Here is a 20,342-nt window from a genome sequence, read left to right on the forward strand (position 1 = left end):
CAGTTCACTGCCTGTGCCTTGGGGAGTGAATTGGCTTTGGGTGACGACCCTCCTTCATGGGGGGGGGGGGGGGGGGGGCGTTGCCATGGTGATGTAGCAGTGTTGTTACTATGGCAATAGGGAGAGGGGGGGGTCTGTTGCCATGGTGATGCAGGGGGACTGTTACTGGCCTGTGGGGGGGCCATGGTGATGGGGGTCTATCACCATGGCAACAAGGATGTTGTCCTAGTGATGTAGGAAGTCTGTTGCCATGGTGATGGGGGGGGTAGGATGCCCATTGCCGTGGCAAAGGGACATCTATCGCCATGGCAAAGGGACATCTATCGCCGTGGCTGTCAGTGCATTGTGGGAGGATGCCACCACCCCTGCCCTCACTGCACCCAGCGAGCTGTGACGGCCCTGGGACAGCCAGGCGCCACCGTGGCTCTGGCCCCCTGCCCACACCGCCCCAGCAAGCAGCTGCTTGAGGTGCCAGTGGGGAACCAGAGCAGCTGGCACCATGTGCCATCCTCCTTCCCTACCCCCTTTCCAGCCAAAGTTGCGTGCTCTTTCCCAGCACCTAGCTCTTGCGGAGCTCCAGGAAGGATGAAGCCCTTCCCCACCCTGAAACACAGATTGGGTTTTGCTGTGGGCAGCTCTTGAACAACCAAAACCATCCAAGCAAGGCTGGGGTGGAAACTGGTATCCAACTGGAGAGCTTTACGCCCCAGTTTCCTCCTGGCGCTGGGCTCCCGTGGGACGCACCGTCCCTCCCCAGCACAGTGTCTTCTGTTTGAGAAGGTCACACCACAGGAGCACCCACCAGCATTGCCAAAACACTTCTAAACATTAACTGGTGGAGCTGGGTGCCAAGCCTGTGACATCCCCAAGGACTGCTGACGCCACACAGCCTCCTCCATCCCTCCTCCTCCTCCACCAGCCCTGGAGAAAAGCCTGGCTCACAGCACAACCCACTGCACAGGTGGTAAAAGCCAAGGGCTGGCCACCGGAGCTTTCCTCTTCATCCTCTTCCCTTTAGGTTTTCCTGGTGTTGTGCCGGAGCAGGGACGTGGTGAGGGTACACCGGCGGCCGGAGCATCAGGGAGGGGCTGGCAGGGACTTTCCAGCCTTCCTTCACCAGCCTGTCTTGTGGTAAGCACCGACAGCTTCCACCCAGACAGCGGGTCGGGACCGTCTCCCCACTGATCAGGGTGGTCCCTGACCACCACGTCCCCCTTCCACCACGGCCCGCTACACTATGGCCCTGCCCTGGGCTCTGCTACTGCTCGGTGAGGTCCTGGCACAGGATGCAGCCGCCCAGGGCTGCCTCCTTCCGCCGGCTGGTGAGTCCCAACCCTTTGCCCTTCCTTGCCAGTGGAAGCACCCCTGGTGGGACAAAGCCTTGCTGGGGTGCCTCGGTGGTGGGCTGACCCCTGCCTTGGCAGGTTATAACGCAGCGCTGGGGCGCCCAGCCCGCCAGTCCTCCGTCTTCCCCAACATCAGCATCGCCACCAACGCAGTGGACGGGAACCGGGACGGCGTCTGGCACCACGGCTCCTGCAGCCGCACACGGCGAGAGCGGGAGCCCTGGTGGAGTGTGGACCTGGGTGGGCGCCGCGCCGTGGCAGCTGTGGTGGTAAAGAACCGGCAGGATTGCTGCTGGCAGCGGCTGCGGGGAGCGCAGGTCCATGTCGGGGACGCACCAGCCGAGCGTGGCAGGGACAACCCCATGTGAGCCAAAAATGTGGGGTTTGGAGGGAGTGTCCCCACCCCACTGGTGCCACTGTCTCCTGAGCCCCATCTCTTCCACCCCGGCAGCTGTGGCGTCATCACGGACACCGGTCCTGGCTCACTCAGTACCATCTGCTGCCAGGGGCTGCAGGGCCGCTATGTCTCCATCCTCATCCCCAGCCGGGAGGATGCGTTGGTGCTGTGCGAGGTGGAGGTGGTGCTCCAGGGCTGCCTCCCCCTGCCCGGAGGTGAGGGGCTCCCAGGGAGGCAGTGGGGGCTGGTGGGGCAGCAGTCAGGGGCCGGCAGCCTCGTGCCATGCTCCCACTGGCAATTCCAGCCCCCAACGTGGCGCAGGGCCGCGCCGTCACACAGTCCTCCACGTTGAATGCCATCAGCCTGGCTGCCAATGCCGTGGATGGGAGCAGCAATGCCAGCTGGGAGCACGGCTCCTGCACCCACACTGAGAAGGAGCTGGAGCCGTGGTGGCGTGTAGACCTGGGCCATCGGCACACTGTCTACTCCGTCACTGTCACTAACCGCCACAACTGCTGCTGGGAGAGCCTTCTCGGCGCCCAGGTCCACGTTGGGGACTCCCTGGCTAACCATGGCAAGCGCAACCCTGTGTGAGTGGGGTCCCCAGCAAGGTCCCCCCACCCAGCATGGGACTGTCCCGCCGGCCATAGCTGTGGCGGTTCCCTCCCGGCAGCTGCGGGGCCATCTTGGACACTGGTCCCGGCTCCACCAGTACCATCTGCTGCAACGGGCTGCCGGGTCGCTATGTCTCCATCATCATCCCTGGGCGGGAGGATTTCCTCATCCTCTGCGAAGTGGAGGTGACAGCCCAGAGCTGCGTCCCCCCGCCTGGCGGTAAGGATTGAAGCCCTCCCAGCAGGGAGCTGATACCTACCCGGTGGCTGCCAGCAAGCGCTGACCTACCTGAGCCCTGCAGAAGCGATTTGGTTCCTGCAGCGCCGGGGGGAAAGGGGGGGGGCATGAGGGCCCCAGCATGGGGGAGGGGGGTGTCACATGTCCCTGAGCCGGTGGCACATCAGTGTGCCAGTATGCAGTGCCTGGAGGGACAGATGGAGGCCGCAGTGCCGGCTCTGTGCCCAGGGGTTGATGCCCAGCCACGGGTCATCACTGGCATTGAGCACCTAGGGCTGGTGTCACTGTCCCATGGTGTCCCCCAGCCCAAAGCCTGGCCCTGCGGCGCCCAGTGGCACAGTCCTCCACGGCCAGCCGAGCCAGCAGTGCCATCAACGCCGTGGATGGGAACCAGGATGGGAACTGGCAGCACGGCTCCTGCTCTCAAACCAAGAGGGAGTTGGAGCCATGGTGGACAGTGGACCTGGGCCATCGCCATGCTGTGGCAGCTGTGGTGGTGAGGAACCGCCTGGACTGCTGCTGGCACTGGCTGAAGGGTGCCCGCGTCCATGTCGGGGACTCCCTTGCCAGCCATGGCACCAACAACCCCATGTGAGTGCCACAGTGTTGACGCTGTGGTGCACGGCTGCTTTGGCGCTTGGCCACCCTCACCCTTGTCCCCCTCCTTGTAGCTGCGGCACAGTCACAGATACCAGCCCTGGCTCCACCAGCACCATCTGCTGCCACGGGCTGCGCGGCCGCTACGTCACCATCACGATCCCTGGCCGCGAGGAACGGCTGAGCCTGTGCGAGGTGGAGGTTGTGGAGCAAGGCTGTGCTGTGCTGCCAGGGGGTGAGTGGGTTTGGGGGGCACCGCGGGGTCTTCTGGGGACATGGCACCCCCAGCCCAGCTGTTCCCGCAGCCCAGAACATGGCCCTGGGCCGCCCGGCCACCCAGTCCTCCATCCTGGATGCCAGCAGCAGTGCCGCCAATGCCGTCAACGGGGACTGGGATGGCAATCAGGAGCACGGCTCCTGTGCCCACACCACAGAGGAGCTGGAGCCATGGTGGCGTGTTGATCTCGGCCACCAGCACGCCATCTATGCCGTGGTGGTGAAGAACCGCCATGACTGCTGCTGGGAGCGGTTGAAGGGGGCTGAGGTCCGCGTCGGTGACTCCCCGGTTGACCGCAGTCGGCACAACCCTGTGTGAGCACCAGCCCCATCCTCTCTACTGGGAACACCACTGGCACTGTGCTGGCTCATCCTGCCCCCTCCTCTCCCGCCAGCTGCGGCATCATCACAGATGCCAGCCCCGGTTCTATCAGCACTGTCTGCTGCCATGGCCTTCGCGGTCGCTACGTCTCCATCCTCATCCCCGGCCGGAAGGATGCGCTGGTGCTGTGTGAGGTGGAAGTGATCCGGCAAGGCTGCACCCCGCTGCCAGGAGGTGAGCTGTCAGGAGAGCCCACCTCCCCCAGGAACCCCAGCACCCACCAACCCACCCCATGGTGTTCACAGCCCTCAACGTGGCGCGGGAGCAGCAGGCGACACAGTCCTCCACCTCCAATGGCTCCGGCTTCGCATCCAAGGCGGTAGATGGGAACCGGGACGGCGTCTGGCACCACGGCTCCTGCAGCCACACACGGCGAGAGCGGGAGCCCTGGTGGAGTGTGGACCTGGGCAGACGCCGCGCCGTGGCAGCTGTGGTGGTAAAGAACCGGCAGGATTGCTGCTGGCAGCGGCTGCGGGGAGCACAGGTCCATGTCGGGGACGCGCCAGCCGATCGTGGCAGGGACAACCCCATGTGAGCCAAAAATGTGGGGTTTGGAGGGAGTGTCCCCACCCCACTGGTGCCACTGTCTCCTGAGCCCCATCTCTTCCACCCCGGCAGCTGCGGCATCATCACGGACGCTGGTCCTGGCTCACTCAGTACCATCTGCTGCCAGGGGCTGCAGGGCCGCTATGTCACTGTCACCATACCCAGCAGGGAGGGGCAGCTGGCGCTTTGCGAGGTGGAGGTCTACACTGTCTTCCCCGAAATCTGAGGGGCTCCTGGGGGGCAGCTGATGTGCTACCAGGGGCCGGCACTCAGCAGGGGGCTCCGGCTGCTCCCTGGCGCCTCTGCGTGGGGCATCCCCCAGGATCAGCCCCACCAGAGGGGCTCCACGAGCAAGCCTTGGTCCCTCCCCAATAAACACGGCCATGGATCCCATCCACCGCTTGTGCCTTTCCTTGGGTTCACACCAGCACAGGTGCTGCATGGCCACGCGCGGGGTCCCCCCACAACCCTGCAGCCCCCCAGGAGGCTGCGGCACTGGAGGGGATGGATTCCAGCAGGGAGTCGGCATCAGGAGAAGTGGCGCAGGAAGGCGGTGTGGAAGCGGGTGAGGGCGAGCAACACTGGCTCCAGTGTCTCAGCTGGTGGCAGCAGTGACAGCCTGGGGGGCAGGAGAAGGGGGGCAATTGAGTGGAGGTGGGGACACGCCAGCACCCTGACCTGAGCCCCCCGGTGTTACCCGATGTGGTAGGTGCCCTCTGGCTGCCCAAACTCGCTCCCTGGGGCCAGCACCACCCCCGTTGCCTCCCGCAGCTCCTGGCAGAAGAAGACGTCGGGCTCCAGGCCCAGCACCTGGAGGAGCAGCGGGAGCATGGGCACCCTGCGCCATGGGGGCACCCTCTCCCCTGGGCGTCCCCTGTCCCCAGGGGGCCACAGGGTGCCCTGTCTCCCCAGGGTACCCCTTGTCCCCAGGGTGTCCCATACCAGGGGGCTCCCCACATGCCCCCAGGATGGCTCCCGCCACCCTGGAGACCCTCATAGCCACATGATGCCCCATGTCCCCAAGATGCCCAGCACTCCCACAGTGCTCCGTCTCCCCAGGACATCCCATACATCAGGGTTCCCCGCACTCCCACAGCACCCCTGTGACTGGGGTGGCTCTGTGCTCCCAGGATGCCCCATGTCCCCAGGGTGTCCCATGTCCCACACCACAGGGTTCCTTGCACTCCCACGTCCATGGGTTGACTCTCGCCCCAGGAAGCCTCACGCGCCAGCACATCCCCAGGATGCCCCAAGTCCCCAGGATGCCCCACGTCCCTCCCCAAGATGCCCTGTACTCCCAGGATGCCCCCTGTCCCCCAGATGCCCCCTGTCCCCAGGGTGCCCCATCTCCCCAGGACACCCCACATCACAGGGCTCCCCACACTCTCACCCTGTCTCACACCCTTGGGATGACTTCCGTTCCCCACAGCGCCCCTCTCCCCGTCCCCACCCCCCACCCCGGGTCCCCCCTCCCCACGGCCACCCGTGGGTGCTCACCCGGGCCTGCTGCAGGGCGCGGGGCGGGAGCTGGATGCGGGGGAAGGCGCGGGCGCCGCCCTGCACGGGCTGGCAGCAGATGCCGGGGGCCCGGCCCAGCACCTCCTGCACCCGCCGGGCGTTGTGGGCCAGGTCCCGGCGCAGCCCCTGCCTCTGCTGGGGTGGGAGGGGGCTGAGCCGGGCGGTGGGGTGGGGCAGGGCATGGGATGGGATGGGAGGGGGATTGCCATGGGATTGGAGATGGGATGGGGAGGGGGATTGGGATGAAGATGGGGATGGGGATTGAAATTAAAATGGAATGGGAATGGGATGGGGATGGAAATGGGATGGGGATTGGGAGGGGATGAGGGTGGGAATGGGGATGGGGTGGGGATGGAGATGGAGATGGGGATGGAATGAGATGGGGCACATGCACCAGCTCCCACCTCCTCCAGGGCCTTCTGTATGGGATCCCCCTCATCTGGCGGGTCCATGAGGAGGTCAAGCAGGATCCGCCCCAGGACACAGGGCCGGGGGATGGACTGTGCCAGCTGGAAGGGCAGTGTGATTCCCTCCTCAATGTTGACCAGCTCCAGGAACCCCACACGGAAACCACTCCTGCGGGACACAGTGCTGCTCCTCATCCCACACACACACCCAGGAGGCCCTGGCACAGCCACCCGTCGCCTGGCAGTGCCAGCACTCACTCGCCTGCCACGCTTTTGGAGAGGGAGTAGAATGAGACAAGCTGGACGGTGGAGGCGAGCGGGGCACCCATCTCCCACAGCACCCGCTTGAAGGAGAGGAAGGGGCAGCCAGGGAGGAAGGCTCGTTCCTGCTGTACCTGCGGCACCCAGGGCTCAGGGGGAGCCAGGCTGGGGGGGCACAGCCACCCCTCAGCCCACCCCCGCACCCACCTCATCTGCCAGCAGCAGCAGGTGTTCCTCAGCCACCAGCCGGATGATGTCCTCCATGCTCTGCCGGCTCAGCACATGCCCTGCCAGGGGGAGCCCACTGGTGTCCCCCCATGCATGGGGAGCCCACTCACATCCCCCCACCTGGGGAAACTGAGGCACGGGGACACCACCACCCCCAACTCACCCGTGGGGTCTCCGGGGTTGACGATGCAGAGCACCTTGGGGTGGCATCTCACCCGTGCCTGCCGCAGCACCTGCCGCAGCGCCTCGCCAGCCACAGCCCAGCCCTGCTCCTCGGCCAGCGGGTACGGCACGGCCACGGCCCCCGCCAGCCCCGCTGCCGCTGCATGCAGCGGGGGGCCCGGCACCGGCACCAGCACGCCCGTCGGCTGCACCACCCTCTCATCCACTACCAGTGACAAAACAAACTGGGATGGGGATGGGGATGAGCTCGGGGAGTCCAGCATAGGGACCCCGCTCACCAAGGACGGTTGCTCACCGGGAGGATGCTAGCAGTGCCATTGCAGAGGATGATGTTGCGAGGGTGGCAAGGGACACCGCCGTCGCGGCGCTCAAGGAAACGGGCAACCCTGGTAGGGACCCCCAGCGCCCGGTGCTCGTGGTTGTAGCCTCCTGGGGACAGGACAGACCCGCTCCTGAGCACCATGAATCCCATGGGACCCCAACAACCCCCTCCCTCAGTGGCCTCAATGGGAAAGGGCACTTCATGGGGCTGGCACTGGGCAGACCATGGGCCTGGGCACCCCATAGACCAGGCACCCCATGAGCTGTGCTGGGCACCCTATAAGCCATACTAGGCACCCCTCTGCCACCATGCTGGGCACCCCATGGGACCGGTGCCACCTACTCCATGGGTCATGCCAAGCACCCCATGCGCCATGTGGGGCACCCCATGGGCTGTACTGAGCACCCTATAAGCCACAGCAGACCCACCCACCCACACTGAGCACCCCATGGGACACCCCCCCCACGCAGCCTATAAGCCATGACAAGGGTGACCCCAAGCTCCCATGTGCTGGCAAGGGGCACCCCACACTGACACTGCCGGGCACCCCGTGAGCTGTGCCACACCCTACCAATGTTGCCGGCATCCATCTCCTGCAGGATGCGCCGTGCCCGGCGCTGGGCACTCTCGGGCACAGCGGGGCTGCCCAGCAGATCCGGGTAGGCACAGGTGGCCGCGACCTGGGGGACAGGGAGCTGGGCTGAGCCTGGCCATGCTGGGGGACATGGTGACAGGTCAGCAGTGTCAACCCCAGTGCCCAGCAGTACCTGGCGCAAAACAGCCAGTGGGCCCCGTCCCACTGCATGAGCGTCGTCACCACTGCAATCCACAGGGACACCAGGCACCAGTACCGCTGGCTCCGATGTCCCCAATGTCCCCTGTGCCATGGCCATGGCCGCCGCGGTTGACACTGTCCCTGCAGGGAAATGCCAAGGGGTGGTAAAGGGGAGGGAAAAGGGGCGGGTAATGGGGCGTGTAACGAGGCCACGTGCATGGCATGGTCACAAGGGGACAGCCAGATGGCCAGGACCCTGTCCACCCTGGCACACCATGCACTGCCAAACCCCTAACCATTAACCCAGCCCACCCCCACCCCCGGCTGCATGCACCCGCCACTTCAGCTCCTGTCCCAGCCATGGCAGCGATCAGCACCCCGGGGGGCACTGACACCCCCCTGTCTCAGGTGAACCCTAGCAGCCAGCGCACACCGCCACCTCCACTGCAGCCTCTGCTTGAGCAGGCTACTGCCATTGAAGGCGAGCTGACCCAGGTGAGACCCCTACAACCACCCACGGGTCCCCAGAGCCACCCAGAGCCCCATGGGACACAGACACCCAAAGCCACAGACCCGCATGGGATCCACAGCTGACAACCATGGTCCCATGCTCCCATGGGTCCCCACAGCCACCCATGGGTCCCCATGGCCACCCAGAGCCCAATAGGACCCACAGACACCCATGGCCCCAGAGTCCCACGAGGTGCCCATGCCCACACATGCTCCCAGAGCCCAATGGTGTCCCCACAGCCACCCCAACCCTGCAGCCACCCATAACCATTCCTGTCCCCAAAAACACCTCCCTCCCTATGCCCATGCACATCCCTGTGTCACCTTCCAGGTCCCTGTGGTCCCCAGGTCCCTGAAGCCCCCCATCCAGGTCCCCCCATCCACCCTGATCCCATGTCCCCAAAGTCACCCACTCCCCATGGCAACTGTGCCTCCCCTCAGGTCCCCACAGCCCCCTGTGCCCCCACATCAGGGTGTCCTAGGATGCTCTGTAGTGCCATCCTCCAGCCCCACCGCCTATGACCATGTCCCCTGGGCCTCGGGGAGGGGGGTATAGGGGGACAGAGGACAGTGGCCTTGCTGAGCCAGCTCCTGTTCCCAAGGGAGAGGACAAGTCCTCCACCGAGGTCATCTGCTGCCATTCAGGGGATGCAGTTGCTGCCGGCCGCCAGCCCCTCACCTACCTCCAGCAGGTAATGGGGAGCCCCATGGCTGCCTGCACTTAAAATCACAGAATCGTGGAATCGTTTAAGTTGGAAAAGACCTTGAAGATCGACAAGTCCAGGGTTGACTGAGCACAACGGGATCTATGATCCTCAGCTCCCCCCCCAGCACCCTGGTGATGGGTGGGGGGCTGAGTCCTGACCTTAGGTGATGGGGGGTGGGGTGGATCCTGACCTCGGGGTTACCCAGGGTGTTGGGGGGGGGGCGTGTTGGGGGAGGGGGTGACCAAGGGGGGTTGGCCGCATCCCCACAGGTGGCTGCCATCTGCGCGTATCCCACACTGCTGGACGCCGAGTGCATGCCGGCGGACACCAAGCAGCGCGCACGCCAGATCCTGCAGCACCTGCAGGGTGGCAGCCCAGGTACAGTGGGGATGGGCACACCTCAAGGGGGCCAGCCCCCCATATGGGTAGTGGGGCATGGGGGGATCACCAGATGCAGTGACACCGTATCTGTCCCCAGGGTCCTACAACCTGGAGTACATCACTGACACCGTGGCCAAAAAAGTGGCCCGTTACTTGGAGCAAAGGGACAATGGCATTCCCAGCGATCCCCACTGCATTGTCCCCTGCAGTGGCACCGCCTCAGCCATGGTGGTGAGCGTGGGATGGGGACCAGCAGTGGCAACTGCATGGCCATGGGGACACTGAGGACCCTCCAGCCACAGCAGCTTTTCCCAGCAGGACGTGGTGACGCTGGTGGTGGATGAGAGGGCGCCACAGCCGACGGGCGTGCTGGTGCCGGTGCCGGGCCCCCCGCTGCATGCAGCAGCAGCGGGGCTGGCGGGGGCCGTGGCCGTGCCGTACCCGCTGGCCGAGGAGCAGGGCTGGGCTGTGGCTGGCGAGGCGCTGCGGCAGGTGCTGCGGCAGGCACGGGTGAGATGCCACCCCAAGGTGCTCTGCATCATCAACCCCGGAGACCCCACGGGTGAGTTGGGGGGGGTGGTGTCCCCGTGCCTCAGTTTCCCCAGGTGGGGGGATGTGAGTGGGCTCCCCATGCATGGGGGGACACCAGTGGGCTCCCCCTGGCAGGGCATGTGCTGAGCCGGCAGAGCATGGAGGACATCATCCGGCTGGTGGCTGAGGAACACCTGCTGCTGCTGGCAGATGAGGTGGGTGCGGGGGTGGGCTGAGGGGTGGCTGTGCCCCCGCAGCCTGGCTCCCCCTGAGCCCTGGGTGCCGCAGGTACAGCAGGAACGAGCCTTCCTCCCTGGCTGCCCCTTCCTCTCCTTCAAGCGGGTGCTGTGGGAGATGGGTGCCCCGCTCGCCTCCACCGTCCAGCTTGTCTCATTCTACTCCCTGTCCAAGGGTTTCGGGGGGTGAGTACCAACACCTCATCCCCCCCCCCCAGACCCCCCGAAACCCCCTTTGCCAGCCCCCTCCACCTCCTTCTCCCCCAGGGGTGGTTTCCGAGCAGGTTTCTTCGAGCTGGTGAACATTGACCCAAGTGTCCTGAAGTGCTTCTACACATGGGGGATGTCAGTGTATCCCTCCATCCTGGGTCAGGTGATGTTGGAGATGGCCATGGAGCCCCCACTGCCCAGTGACCCCTCCTATCCAGCCTTTAATGAGGTGGGTAGTGCCAAGACCCCTCCTCACAGCCAGCTGCCACCGGGACACACAGGTCTTACTGGTGGCAGTGGGGGGATATCCCACGCTCCAGCCGAAGGACAGGCAGGTGCTGTGTGGGCCCATGCCTGTTTCTGGCTCCATCCCCATCCTATCCCCATTCCATCCCATCCCATTTTCATCTCCATCTTATCTCCATCCCCGTCGCCACCCCCATCCCTATCACCATCCCCATCCCATCCCCACTCCCAATCCCATCCCAATCCCAATCCCCACCCCAAGCCCAATCCCATCCCCATTCCAATCCCACCCCCATCCCAATCCCCCTCCCCATCCCATCTCCAATCCCATGGCAATCCCCCTCCCATCCCATCCCATGCCCTGCCCCACCCCACCGCCCGGCTCAGCCCCCTCCCACCCCAGCAGAGGCAGGGGCTGCGCCGGGACCTGGCCCACAACGCCCGGCGGGTGCAGGAGGTGCTGGGCCGGGCCCCCGGCATCTGCTGCCAGCCCGTGCAGGGCGGCGCCCGCGCCTTCCCCCGCATCCAGCTCCCGCCCCGCGCCCTGCAGCAGGCCCGGGTGAGCACCCACGGGTGGCCGTGGGGAGGGGGGACCCGGGGTGGGGGGTGGGGACGGGGAGAGGGGCGCTGTGGGGAACGGAAGTCATCCCAAGGGTGTGAGACAGGGTGAGAGTGTGGGGAGCCCTGTGATGTGGGGTGTCCTGGGGAGATGGGGCACCCTGGGGACAGGGGGCATCTGGGGGACAGGGGGCATCCTGGGAGTACAGGGCATCTTGGGGAGGGACGTGGGGCATCCTGGGGATGTGCTGGCGCGTGAGGCTTGCTGGGGCGAGAGTCAACCCATGGACGTGGGAGTGCAAGGAACCCTGTGGTGTGGGACATGGGACACCCTGGGGACATGGGGCATCCTGGGAGCACAGAGCCACCCCAGTCACAGGGGTGCTGTGGGAGTGCGGGGAACCCTGATGTATGGGATGTCCTGGGGAGACGGAGCACTGTGGGAGTGCTGGGCATCTTGGGGACATGGGGCATCATGTGGCTATGAGGGTCTCCAGGGTGGCGGGAGCCATCCTGGGGGCATGTGGGGAGCCCCCTGGTATGGGACACCCTGGGGACAAGGGGTACCCTGGGGAGACAGGGCACCCTGTGGCCCCCTGGGGACAGGGGACGCCCAGGGGAGAGGGTGCCCCCATGGCGCAGGGTGCCCATGCTCCCGCTGCTCCTCCAGGTGCTGGGCCTGGAGCCCGACGTCTTCTTCTGCCAGGAGCTGCGGGAGGCGACGGGGGTGGTGCTGGCCCCAGGGAGCGAGTTTGGGCAGCCAGAGGGCACCTACCACATCGGGTAACACCGGGGGGCTCAGGTCAGGGTGCTGGGGTGGGGGGTGGGGGGAGTGCTATGGTGCATGGTGGGGGTTGGGTGACGGGGGGGTAGGGAGCCCTTGGGGCTGATGCTTTGTGTGGAGGGTGGGCAGTGCTGGGGGCTCGGGGATGGCAGGGGAGATGGTTCGGGTTGGGTGATTGTGGTGATGGCAGGTACTAGGGGCTGGTGGGCTGGGGCTGGAGGGCTGGTTGTGTTTGAGAGGCTGGCACTGGTTGGCACTGGGTTGGGTGTTAGAGGCTAGTCAGGGGGGTTCGGTTGGGTCAAGGGGGCTGGGGGAGCTGGGGGATCGGGGCTGGGGGCTGGTTTGTGCCGGGACGTTGGGCTTTGGTTCTCAAGCACAGAGGTTTGGGGAGCTGGGCTGGAATGCTGGGGTTGGATGTTGGGGGCTGCTTGGGTTTGGGGTGAGGGGAAGCTGGTTTGGGTTGGGATTTGGGGGGCAGGGAGGTCAGGATGGATGTTGGGGGCTGGCAGTGGCAGAGGTTTGGGGGGGGGGGGCTGGCTGCGATGGGGTGGGGGTGAGGACAGGTTAGGGAGGCCCAGCTGAGGTCAGACAAGAGGGACGTCATGGATGGTGGGGCTGGGGGAAGGGTTGGGATGGAGAGGCTGGTTGGGTACCATTGGATTGCTACACCAGGATGTTGTTGGGGGACAACAGGACTGGGTGAAGGGGGGATGTGGGACCACCCACCACCCCACCACCCTGTGCCCCCCAGGCTGTCGCTGCTCCTGCCGGCTGAGACGCTGGAGCGGGTGCTGCTCACCCTCACCCGCTTCCACGCCGCCTTCCTGCACAGCTTCTCCTGACATGGGGGCGACCCTGGCCCCCTATCTGCCCCCTCAACCCCATTAAAGCCCCCCACAGATCACACCATGCCTCTGCTTGCCCCCCACAGGGAGCCCGAAGGGACCCACGACATGAGTTTTGGGGTGTCTCAGCCCAACCCTGCTGGGTGCTGGTGGGGTGGAGGGGGCACCCATGGGTGGCAGGTTGTAGAGGATGCTTGGCTCGACCTGGCTGGTCACTACCCTTTTATTAGTGGGGTTGCTGAGAGGAGAGCTGGCCCTGCCTACTGCTCCCGTACCATCCCCCCCCAGGGGACACAGGGGCAGCAGGAGGGCGACCAGCCCTGGCACACGAGGTGCCCTTGTGTCCCCCAACAAAAAGGCACGAAGAAGTTGAAGGCACTTCAGGGACCACCTAGGGCAGAGTCCCGGCCCATGGCACGTGAAGCCCGGTGGGGAGTGTGGGGTGGTGGGTGCTGAGGGGGGCACAGGGGGGTGCCGGGGCTGGGGGGGTGCCGGTGTTAGGAGTACTCCTTGACGAACTTGGTGTAGAAGCTGCTGAGCTTCTCCAGCAGGACCTGCAGCTTCTCAGTGGGTGGCAGGATGGTCATCCTGGGATACATGGGGGGCTGACACCAGGGCTGGGGTGGGGGAACACCCCCCAGCAGCTCTCTGAGCCCCATATCTCCATCTCTACCCCCTAACAAGCTCCTCACCACCCTGCACCCAACCCACTGGGCACCCAAGACCCCCTTCTCCCTGCACCCCTAGACCTTGCACCCTCCCACCCCCACCTCCCCAGCCAACTCAAACTGAGGATGAGGGTCTTAGGGTGGGGTTCCAGCCCCATGGTGGGACCCCAACCTCATGCCCACCCCTGACCCCCTCACCAACACCCACCCCCATCCCCCAGGCACCCACCGAAAGTGGAAGGTGCCTTCCCGCTGCCCGAACCCGCTGCCCGGCACCACACAGATGCCCGTCTCCTCCAGCAGCTTCATGCAGAAGAACATGTCAGGGGCCTGACCCTGCGCCTGCGGGACAGAATGGGGCTCAGCACCACACACGGCCATGGGTGGGCACAGGGAGCGTCGGACCCACAGATGGGGCAGGGCGCCACCCCATGCACCATTAAGGGCCTCGATCACTGCCTGGGACTCACCTTGCCCAGCCCTGTATGGCTCAGGACTCATCCTGCCCAGCCCCACAGCACTAGGGCTGATTTTTTCCAGCCCTACATTGCCCAGTATTCATCCTGCCCCGCCCCACAGCACCCAGGACTCACCCTGCCCAGCCCCACATTGCCCTGGATTCATCCTGCCCAGACCCACAACATCCAGGACAGATTCTGCCCAGCCTCAGCACCCAGGACTCATCCTGCCCAGCCCCACAGCACCTTGGCGGCGGCCAGGGCACGGGGCGGCAGCTCGATGCGGGGGAAGGAATACATGGCGCCCTGCACAGGGTTGCAGCGGATGCCGGGCACCTGGTTGAAGATCTCCTGGGTAAGCCGGGCCTTGTGCGCCAGGGCGCTGAGCACCGCCTTCTTCTCCTGCTGGGACAGCCGGGCTGGGGACATCTCCTTTCTATCCCATCCCAACACATCCCCATCCTCATCCTATGCCCAGCGCCATGCCCAGCCCATCTCATCCCATCTCCATCCCCATCCCCATCCCCATCCCCATCCCCATCCCCAACCCATCTCTATCCCATCCCATCCCCATCTCATCCCATTACACCCCCATCCCATCCCCATCCCATCCCCATCCCATCCCTATCCCAACCCCTATCCCAATCCCCATCCCCATCCGATCCCATACAGCAATAAAGAGCTCATATGAAGGATCCCCAGGCTGTGGTGGATCAACGACAGTATCCAGGAGGATCTGCCCAGGCACAGGTGGGCACAGCCGCACTGACACCAGCTTGGCCAACTGCTGCTGCACGTCAGGGTCCATGTTCACCACCTCCACGTACCCACTGCGGAACCCGCACCTGGCATGACATGGCCCGAGGAGTGATGGATGGGAACCCACGGAGGAGCCCTGGATCCACAGATCGGAGCTGTGGATGGGGACCCATGGACAGGAACCAACAGAGAGGGACCTACGGATGGGGGTCTATGATGGGAACCCGCAGAAAAGAGCCGGCAGGCTGTGGCTCTATGTCCTCTAACACCCACAGAGCTGTGTCACGTCCCTACAGGGTCATGGCATCACTATCCCCACCCTTGGGACCCACAGAGTGGTGGCATCATCACCTCCACCTCAAGAGATCCATAAGGTTGGAGTATCTCCATCCCCTCCCCTAAGGACCCATGGGGCCATAGCATCACCAGCTCCACTCCTGGAACCCACAGGGCTGTGACATCACCACCTCCACCCTAGGGGATCCATGGGGTGCTGGCATCTCCATCCCCACCCTTGGACCTACAAGGCCATGGCATCATCATCTCCATCCCAGGGGATCCATGGGGTAGCGGCATCCCCATCCCCACCTTTGGACACACAGGGCTACGTCATCTCCATCCCTATTCCTCAGTCTGTGGCATCCCTAGGACCTGTGAAACCATGGCCACCCACCCCTAGGGTGACGGTGGTGGGACTCACTCGCCCATGAAGCCCTTTGAGACAGAGTGGAAGGAGGCCAGCTCCACCACCTCCGAGTAGGGCGGCCCCATCTCAAACAGCACCTTCTTGAAGGAGTGGAAAGCCGAGCCCTCAGCATAGATGTTGTCCTGGTACACCTGGGGTGAGGAGGTGGCGGGGTGTTACTCAGATGCTGAGGTTTCCCCGGGGAGGGGGGTCACCCCGTGGGTCTCACTCGCCTCATCAGCCATGAGGAAGAGCTTCTCCTCAAAGGCAAACTTGATGACGTCCTCAATGCACTGCCGGCTCTGTACCTGTCCTGGGGGGACACAGCATCAGGAGACATCGTGGTGCTGGCACTGGGGGCTCCCAGGCCCCCCACCGGCTGGGTTCCGGGGGGCTGAGCCCACATACTGGTTGGGTTTTGGAGGTCCTGGTCCCAGCACTGTTAAGGCATTGGGGGTCCCAGCCTTGGCACCACCAGAGCACAGGGCATCCCAGTCCCAGCCCTCGTGGTGCCAGCCACAGTCCCAGTCCCAACAGGGAACTGGGGTCCCAGTCCAGCCCAGGGGTCCCAATCTAGTTTTGGGGTCCCAGACCAGCCCTGGGGTAACAGTCTAGTCTTGGCGTCCCAGTCAAGTCCCAATGTCCCAGTCCAGTCTTGGGGTCCCAGCCAAGCCTCAGGGCCCCAGCCCCAGGGTCCCAGCCCAACCCTGGGGTCCCTGTCCAGTCTTGGGGTCCCAATCCAGCCCTGGGGTCCCTATCTAATCTTGGGGTCCCAATCCAGCCCCAGAGTCCCAGCCCTGCCTCGGGGTCCCAGCCCCGTCTCGGGGTCCTGTCCCCAGGTACCAGTGGGGTTGCCGGGGTTGATGATGCAGAGGACGCGGGGGCAGCAATGCTGACGCCCCTCAGCCAGTGCCCGCCGCAGCTCGGCCACATCCAGCGCCCAGCAGTGCTCCTCGTCCAGGTAGTAGTTGAGCTGGACGGCGCTGAGCTCGGCGATGGCCGCCGAGTAGAGGGGGTACTGCGGGATGGGGATCAGCACCCCCGTGCGGGACCCCCCCTCGCCAGACACCAGCAGCTTCAGGATGCTCTGCGGGGGAGGGGAGAGGGGCAGCATGGGCATGGGGACAGTGTGGGGACAGGATGGTGAAGGCATGGGGACGGTGTGGGGACAGGGTGGTGTGGGCATGGGGACAGTGTGGGGAGAAGGAGGGTGAGGGGACAGGGATGGTGTGAGCACAGGGACAATAAGGGGACAGGGGTGGCGTGGGGACAAAGGATGGTGTGGAGACAGGGACGGTGTGGGGCTGGAGAGGTCATGGGCATGGGGACAGCAGGATGGGGTTGGTGTGGGCATAGGGGCAGCATGGGGACAGGGATGATGGGGGCACTGCAATGGCATGGGGACAGTGTGGGGACAGGGACACCATGGGGACAGCATGGGGACATCACAGGCACAGGGACGCTGCAGGCAAAGGGATACCATGGGGACAGGGACAGCGTCAAAAGAGCTTGGTCACCATGGGCAGGGTGCTGGCATGCACCCCACGGAGCCATGGGGACACGAAGGAAGCATGGGGACAGTAGGGACACATCATCCCCAGTGCCACCCCCCCATCTTGGCACTGCCCATCCTGGGGCCGGTGCCAACCCTGGCACAAAAGTCCCTTTGTGAGCATCCGCCGTGGGAACGGCTGGCGGGTGGCACCCAGCCCAGGGCCCGGGTGATGCTGGGGATGGCCGATGTCCCCATACCACGATGGCATCGCTGGCCCCGGTGGAGAGGAAGATGTCCTGGGGCTTGGCGGGGACACCATCACGGCGCTGGAGGAAGCGCGCCACGTCCTGCCGCACCAGCTCGATACCAGGGCTGGCACTGTAGGCACCTGGCAGAAGGGACACAGGGGTGACAGAGGCATCCGGGAGGTGACACTGGGGGGGTCCCTTCCACTGCGGGGCACGGGTACTCACCAGCGCTCTGCCCGGCACAGGCTGCCAGCAGCCGGCGGGCGCGACCCTTGGCATCCTGGGGGATGGAGGGCTCGGCGAGCAGCTCCGGGCACAGGCACAGGGCGGTCACCTGCCAGGGGACCCGCTCAGCCCCGGACACCTGGGTCCGCGCCGGACGCCTGGGTGTCCCCATCCCCCTGTCCCCCCCATGCTGTCACCCAGAGCTGGGTACCTGGCGGAGGAAGGTGATGGGTTTCTGCCCCATGGCGTGCGCATCACCAATGTTCGCCTTGATCACCTCGGTGAAGGGCTTGGGGACACCCTGTGGGGATGGGGACAGTGTGGGCACAGGGACAAGGAAGGAGACAGTGACAGAGTTGGGGGACAGGGACAGGGAAGGGGACAGGGACAGGGATGGGGACAGTGTGGGGACAGTGACAGATTCAGGGACAGGGATGAGGACAGGGATGGGGACAGGGATGGGGACAGGGAAGGGGGCAAGGTCAGTGACAGTGACAGAGTCAGGGACAGGGAGGGGGACAGGTATGGTGTTGGGGATGAGGACAGGGACAGGGAACAGGGGTCAGGGGTGACAATCTGGCCACCCCCACCCAGGGATGGCACCACTGTGGCTCGGGTGGCACTTTCAACAGGGTGACCCCAGGCCCTGGCACAACCCCAGTGTCCCCTGTCCCGGGGGGTGGGTGGGACATGGAGACAACTGGGACATGGGCACCCTAGGGATGGTTGGGACTTCGGGACCCCAGGGGGCACAGCTGGGACATGGGGACAAGTGGGACACAGGGCCCTTGGGGACACTGGGGAACAAGGACACTGGGTCCCCAATGCCCCACACCAGGTCTCCAGCCCCGGGTGGCCATGGCCACCTCCCGCCCAGCCCTGGACTTTGGCCACCTCCGCCAGAGGCCGGACTCTGCCCCAGACTGGCAATGCCTGCCACCACCACCCCTGTCACCTGCTGTCACTCCCATCACTTCCTGGCATCCGTCACCCCCGTCACCCTCTGCCACCATCACTCCATCACCCCCAACACCATTGTCACCCTTGTCACTGCCATCATCCTCCTGTCACCACCACCACCCTGTCACCCCTTGTCACCTCCCATCACCCACTGTCACCCCCTGTCATGCCCAGCCACCCCTGTCACCCCACCATCACCCCCCCATCATCCCGGGGCACTGGGGGACCCTGTCAGTGTCCCATGGGGAGTCACACTGCCACAGACACCCAGGGTGCCCCTACCCCCACCCAGCACCCAAGGGTGCCCGGGCTGGGTGCCAGGGACAGGGAGTGCTGGGGCAAGGTGAGGCTGGCACCCTGCCCCGCCACCACCTGCCCGCAGGGGCTGCAGGGACACCCCCACAGGACACCCCCACTACCACGGGACACCCCCTGCCCACGGGACACCACTTCCCACCCAGGGGACACCCCCCACCCATAGGACACCTCCCCCCACCCAGGGGAGACCCCCACTGACGGGACACCCCCTGCCCAGGGGACACCCCCCCGCCCAGGGGAGACCCCCCCATAGGACTCAGCTGACTCCAGGGTGGCAGTTGGGGGGCGCACAGGTGGATTCAGGGACATGGCGGTGGGGGGGGCATGGGGAGGGGGAGAGGTCCCTCCTGGGAATGGGGTGCTGGGCCTGGGGGTACCCGGTTTGGGGATATCCCGGTCTGGGGGTCCCCAGGGTGCCAGGTGTGGGGGTGCTGGGTGGGGGGTGCTGTGTCCGGCGGTGCCCCAGATAGGACACCCCAGCCTGGGAGGTGCCCAGGTGTGGGGGTGCCGGTGTCTAGGGGTGCTGGGTGGGGGGTGTCCAGGTCAGGAGTCCCCAGGTCTGGGGGTGCCTGGGGGGGGTGCCCAGTCTGGGGGTGCTCGGTTTGGGGATATCCCGGTCTAGGGGTGCCAGGGGTGGGGTCCCGGGGGTGCTGGGGATGGGGTCCCGGGGGTGGGGGTCCCGGGGTACCTGCCGCAGGTCCTGCTCCAGCTGCAGGGCGCGGGTGACGATGGGCCCCCGCACCGCGTACTCCACCCGCCGCACTGCCGGGTTCATGGTGCCGGGGGTCAGCACCGGCCCGCGGCCGCCCCCGGGGCCCGAACCCGCCGCTGCCGCCGCCGCCGCCGCCATGGTCCGCCCGGCCGGGAGCCTGCGGGGCCGCAGCGTCCTCAGAGCCCGCATCGCCCCCCCGGGGCCACCGGCACTGGACAGCGGCCGGGCCCGCCCCCCCGGCACCGCCCCGGGCACCGGGCACCAGCACCGGGCACCGGCACCGGGGGCAACGGGCACCGGCACCGGGCACCGGCCGGATCCGCACCTCCCCGGCGCCGCCCCGGGCAACGGCCACCGGCACCGGGACACTGGCACCGGGGGCAACGGGCACCGGGGACACCGGACACCGCCACGGGCAATGGGCACCGGCACCGGGGACACCGGCAGCGGGGGCAAAGGGCACCGGGGGCAATGGGCACCAGCACCGAGGGCAACGGACACCGGCCGGATCCACCCACACCTCACGGCCGGCACCGTCCCGGGCACTGGCACCGGACAGCGGCCGGACCCGCCTCCCCCGCCCTGGGCAACGGGCACCGAGCTCGCCTCCCCCCAGCACCGCCCCGCGCACCGGGCCTTGGGCCCCGGTCCCGGTCCCCGGCCAGACCCACTTCCCCCCCCCCCCGCACTGCCCGGACACAGGCACCGGTCCCGGG

At 65.9% G+C, this 20,342-nt stretch overlaps 4 protein-coding genes across 7 annotated transcripts; 2 read left to right on the forward strand and 2 right to left on the reverse strand.

Moving 5' to 3' along the window:
* The first annotated feature begins 305 nt into the window (after window positions 1–305).
* LOC119144109 lies at window positions 306–4,737 on the forward strand. Its single transcript, XM_037379030.1, is given in 9 exon segments — window positions 306–1,710; window positions 1,798–2,062; window positions 2,065–2,334; window positions 2,394–2,587; window positions 2,901–3,613; window positions 3,615–3,783; window positions 3,864–4,053; window positions 4,056–4,381; window positions 4,469–4,737. Coding segments are annotated over 9 exon segments (2,754 nt in total). The 5' UTR covers window positions 306–1,237; the 3' UTR covers window positions 4,623–4,737.
* A 47-nt stretch (window positions 4,738–4,784) lies between these two features.
* On the reverse strand, window positions 4,785–8,289 carry LOC119144735 (alanine aminotransferase 1-like). Its single transcript, XM_037380446.1, has 10 exons — window positions 8,083–8,289; window positions 7,887–7,995; window positions 7,289–7,422; window positions 6,974–7,217; window positions 6,790–6,869; window positions 6,580–6,716; window positions 6,319–6,490; window positions 5,894–6,049; window positions 5,094–5,206; window positions 4,785–5,015 (listed from the first exon to the last, which is right to left on the reverse strand). Exons 1-10 carry the CDS (start codon window positions 8,206–8,208, stop codon window positions 4,925–4,927), a joined length of 1,362 nt encoding a protein of 453 aa, XP_037236343.1. The 5' UTR covers window positions 8,209–8,289; the 3' UTR covers window positions 4,785–4,924.
* A 58-nt stretch (window positions 8,290–8,347) lies between these two features.
* Window positions 8,348–13,159, forward strand: LOC119144732 (alanine aminotransferase 1-like). Of its 4 annotated transcripts, none has more exons than XM_037380440.1 (11): window positions 8,348–8,585; window positions 9,203–9,292; window positions 9,577–9,685; window positions 9,786–9,919; window positions 10,007–10,250; window positions 10,355–10,434; window positions 10,508–10,641; window positions 10,723–10,894; window positions 11,315–11,470; window positions 12,140–12,271; window positions 13,005–13,078. In XM_037380440.1, exons 1-10 carry the CDS (start codon window positions 8,451–8,453, stop codon window positions 12,254–12,256), a joined length of 1,371 nt encoding a protein of 456 aa, XP_037236337.1. In that variant the 5' UTR covers window positions 8,348–8,450; the 3' UTR covers window positions 12,257–12,271; window positions 13,005–13,078. The 4 variants fall into 4 exon arrangements, with proteins under 4 accessions (XP_037236337.1, XP_037236338.1, XP_037236335.1 ...); XM_037380438.1 differs by having other exon boundaries at window positions 8,349–8,585; window positions 12,140–12,252; window positions 13,005–13,159; XM_037380441.1 differs by lacking the exon at window positions 9,203–9,292 and having other exon boundaries at window positions 12,140–12,252; window positions 13,005–13,159.
* Window positions 13,160–13,297: 138 nt separating this feature from the next.
* LOC119144733 (alanine aminotransferase 1-like) lies at window positions 13,298–20,158 on the reverse strand. The gene is made up of 11 exons (XM_037380443.1): window positions 19,603–20,158; window positions 17,848–17,937; window positions 17,637–17,745; window positions 17,421–17,551; window positions 16,512–16,755; window positions 15,902–15,981; window positions 15,684–15,820; window positions 14,895–15,069; window positions 14,471–14,626; window positions 13,996–14,108; window positions 13,298–13,686 (listed from the first exon to the last, which is right to left on the reverse strand). The coding sequence occupies exons 1-11, from the start codon at window positions 19,813–19,815 to the stop codon at window positions 13,596–13,598; spliced, it is 1,539 nt and encodes a 512-aa protein (XP_037236340.1). The 5' UTR covers window positions 19,816–20,158; the 3' UTR covers window positions 13,298–13,595.
* Between the last annotated feature and the right edge of the window lie 184 nt (window positions 20,159–20,342).

The sequence above is a fragment of the Falco rusticolus genome, chromosome 3, assembly GCF_015220075.1.
Source record: "Falco rusticolus isolate bFalRus1 chromosome 3, bFalRus1.pri, whole genome shotgun sequence".
Lineage (NCBI taxonomy): Eukaryota > Metazoa > Chordata > Aves > Falconiformes > Falconidae > Falco > Falco rusticolus.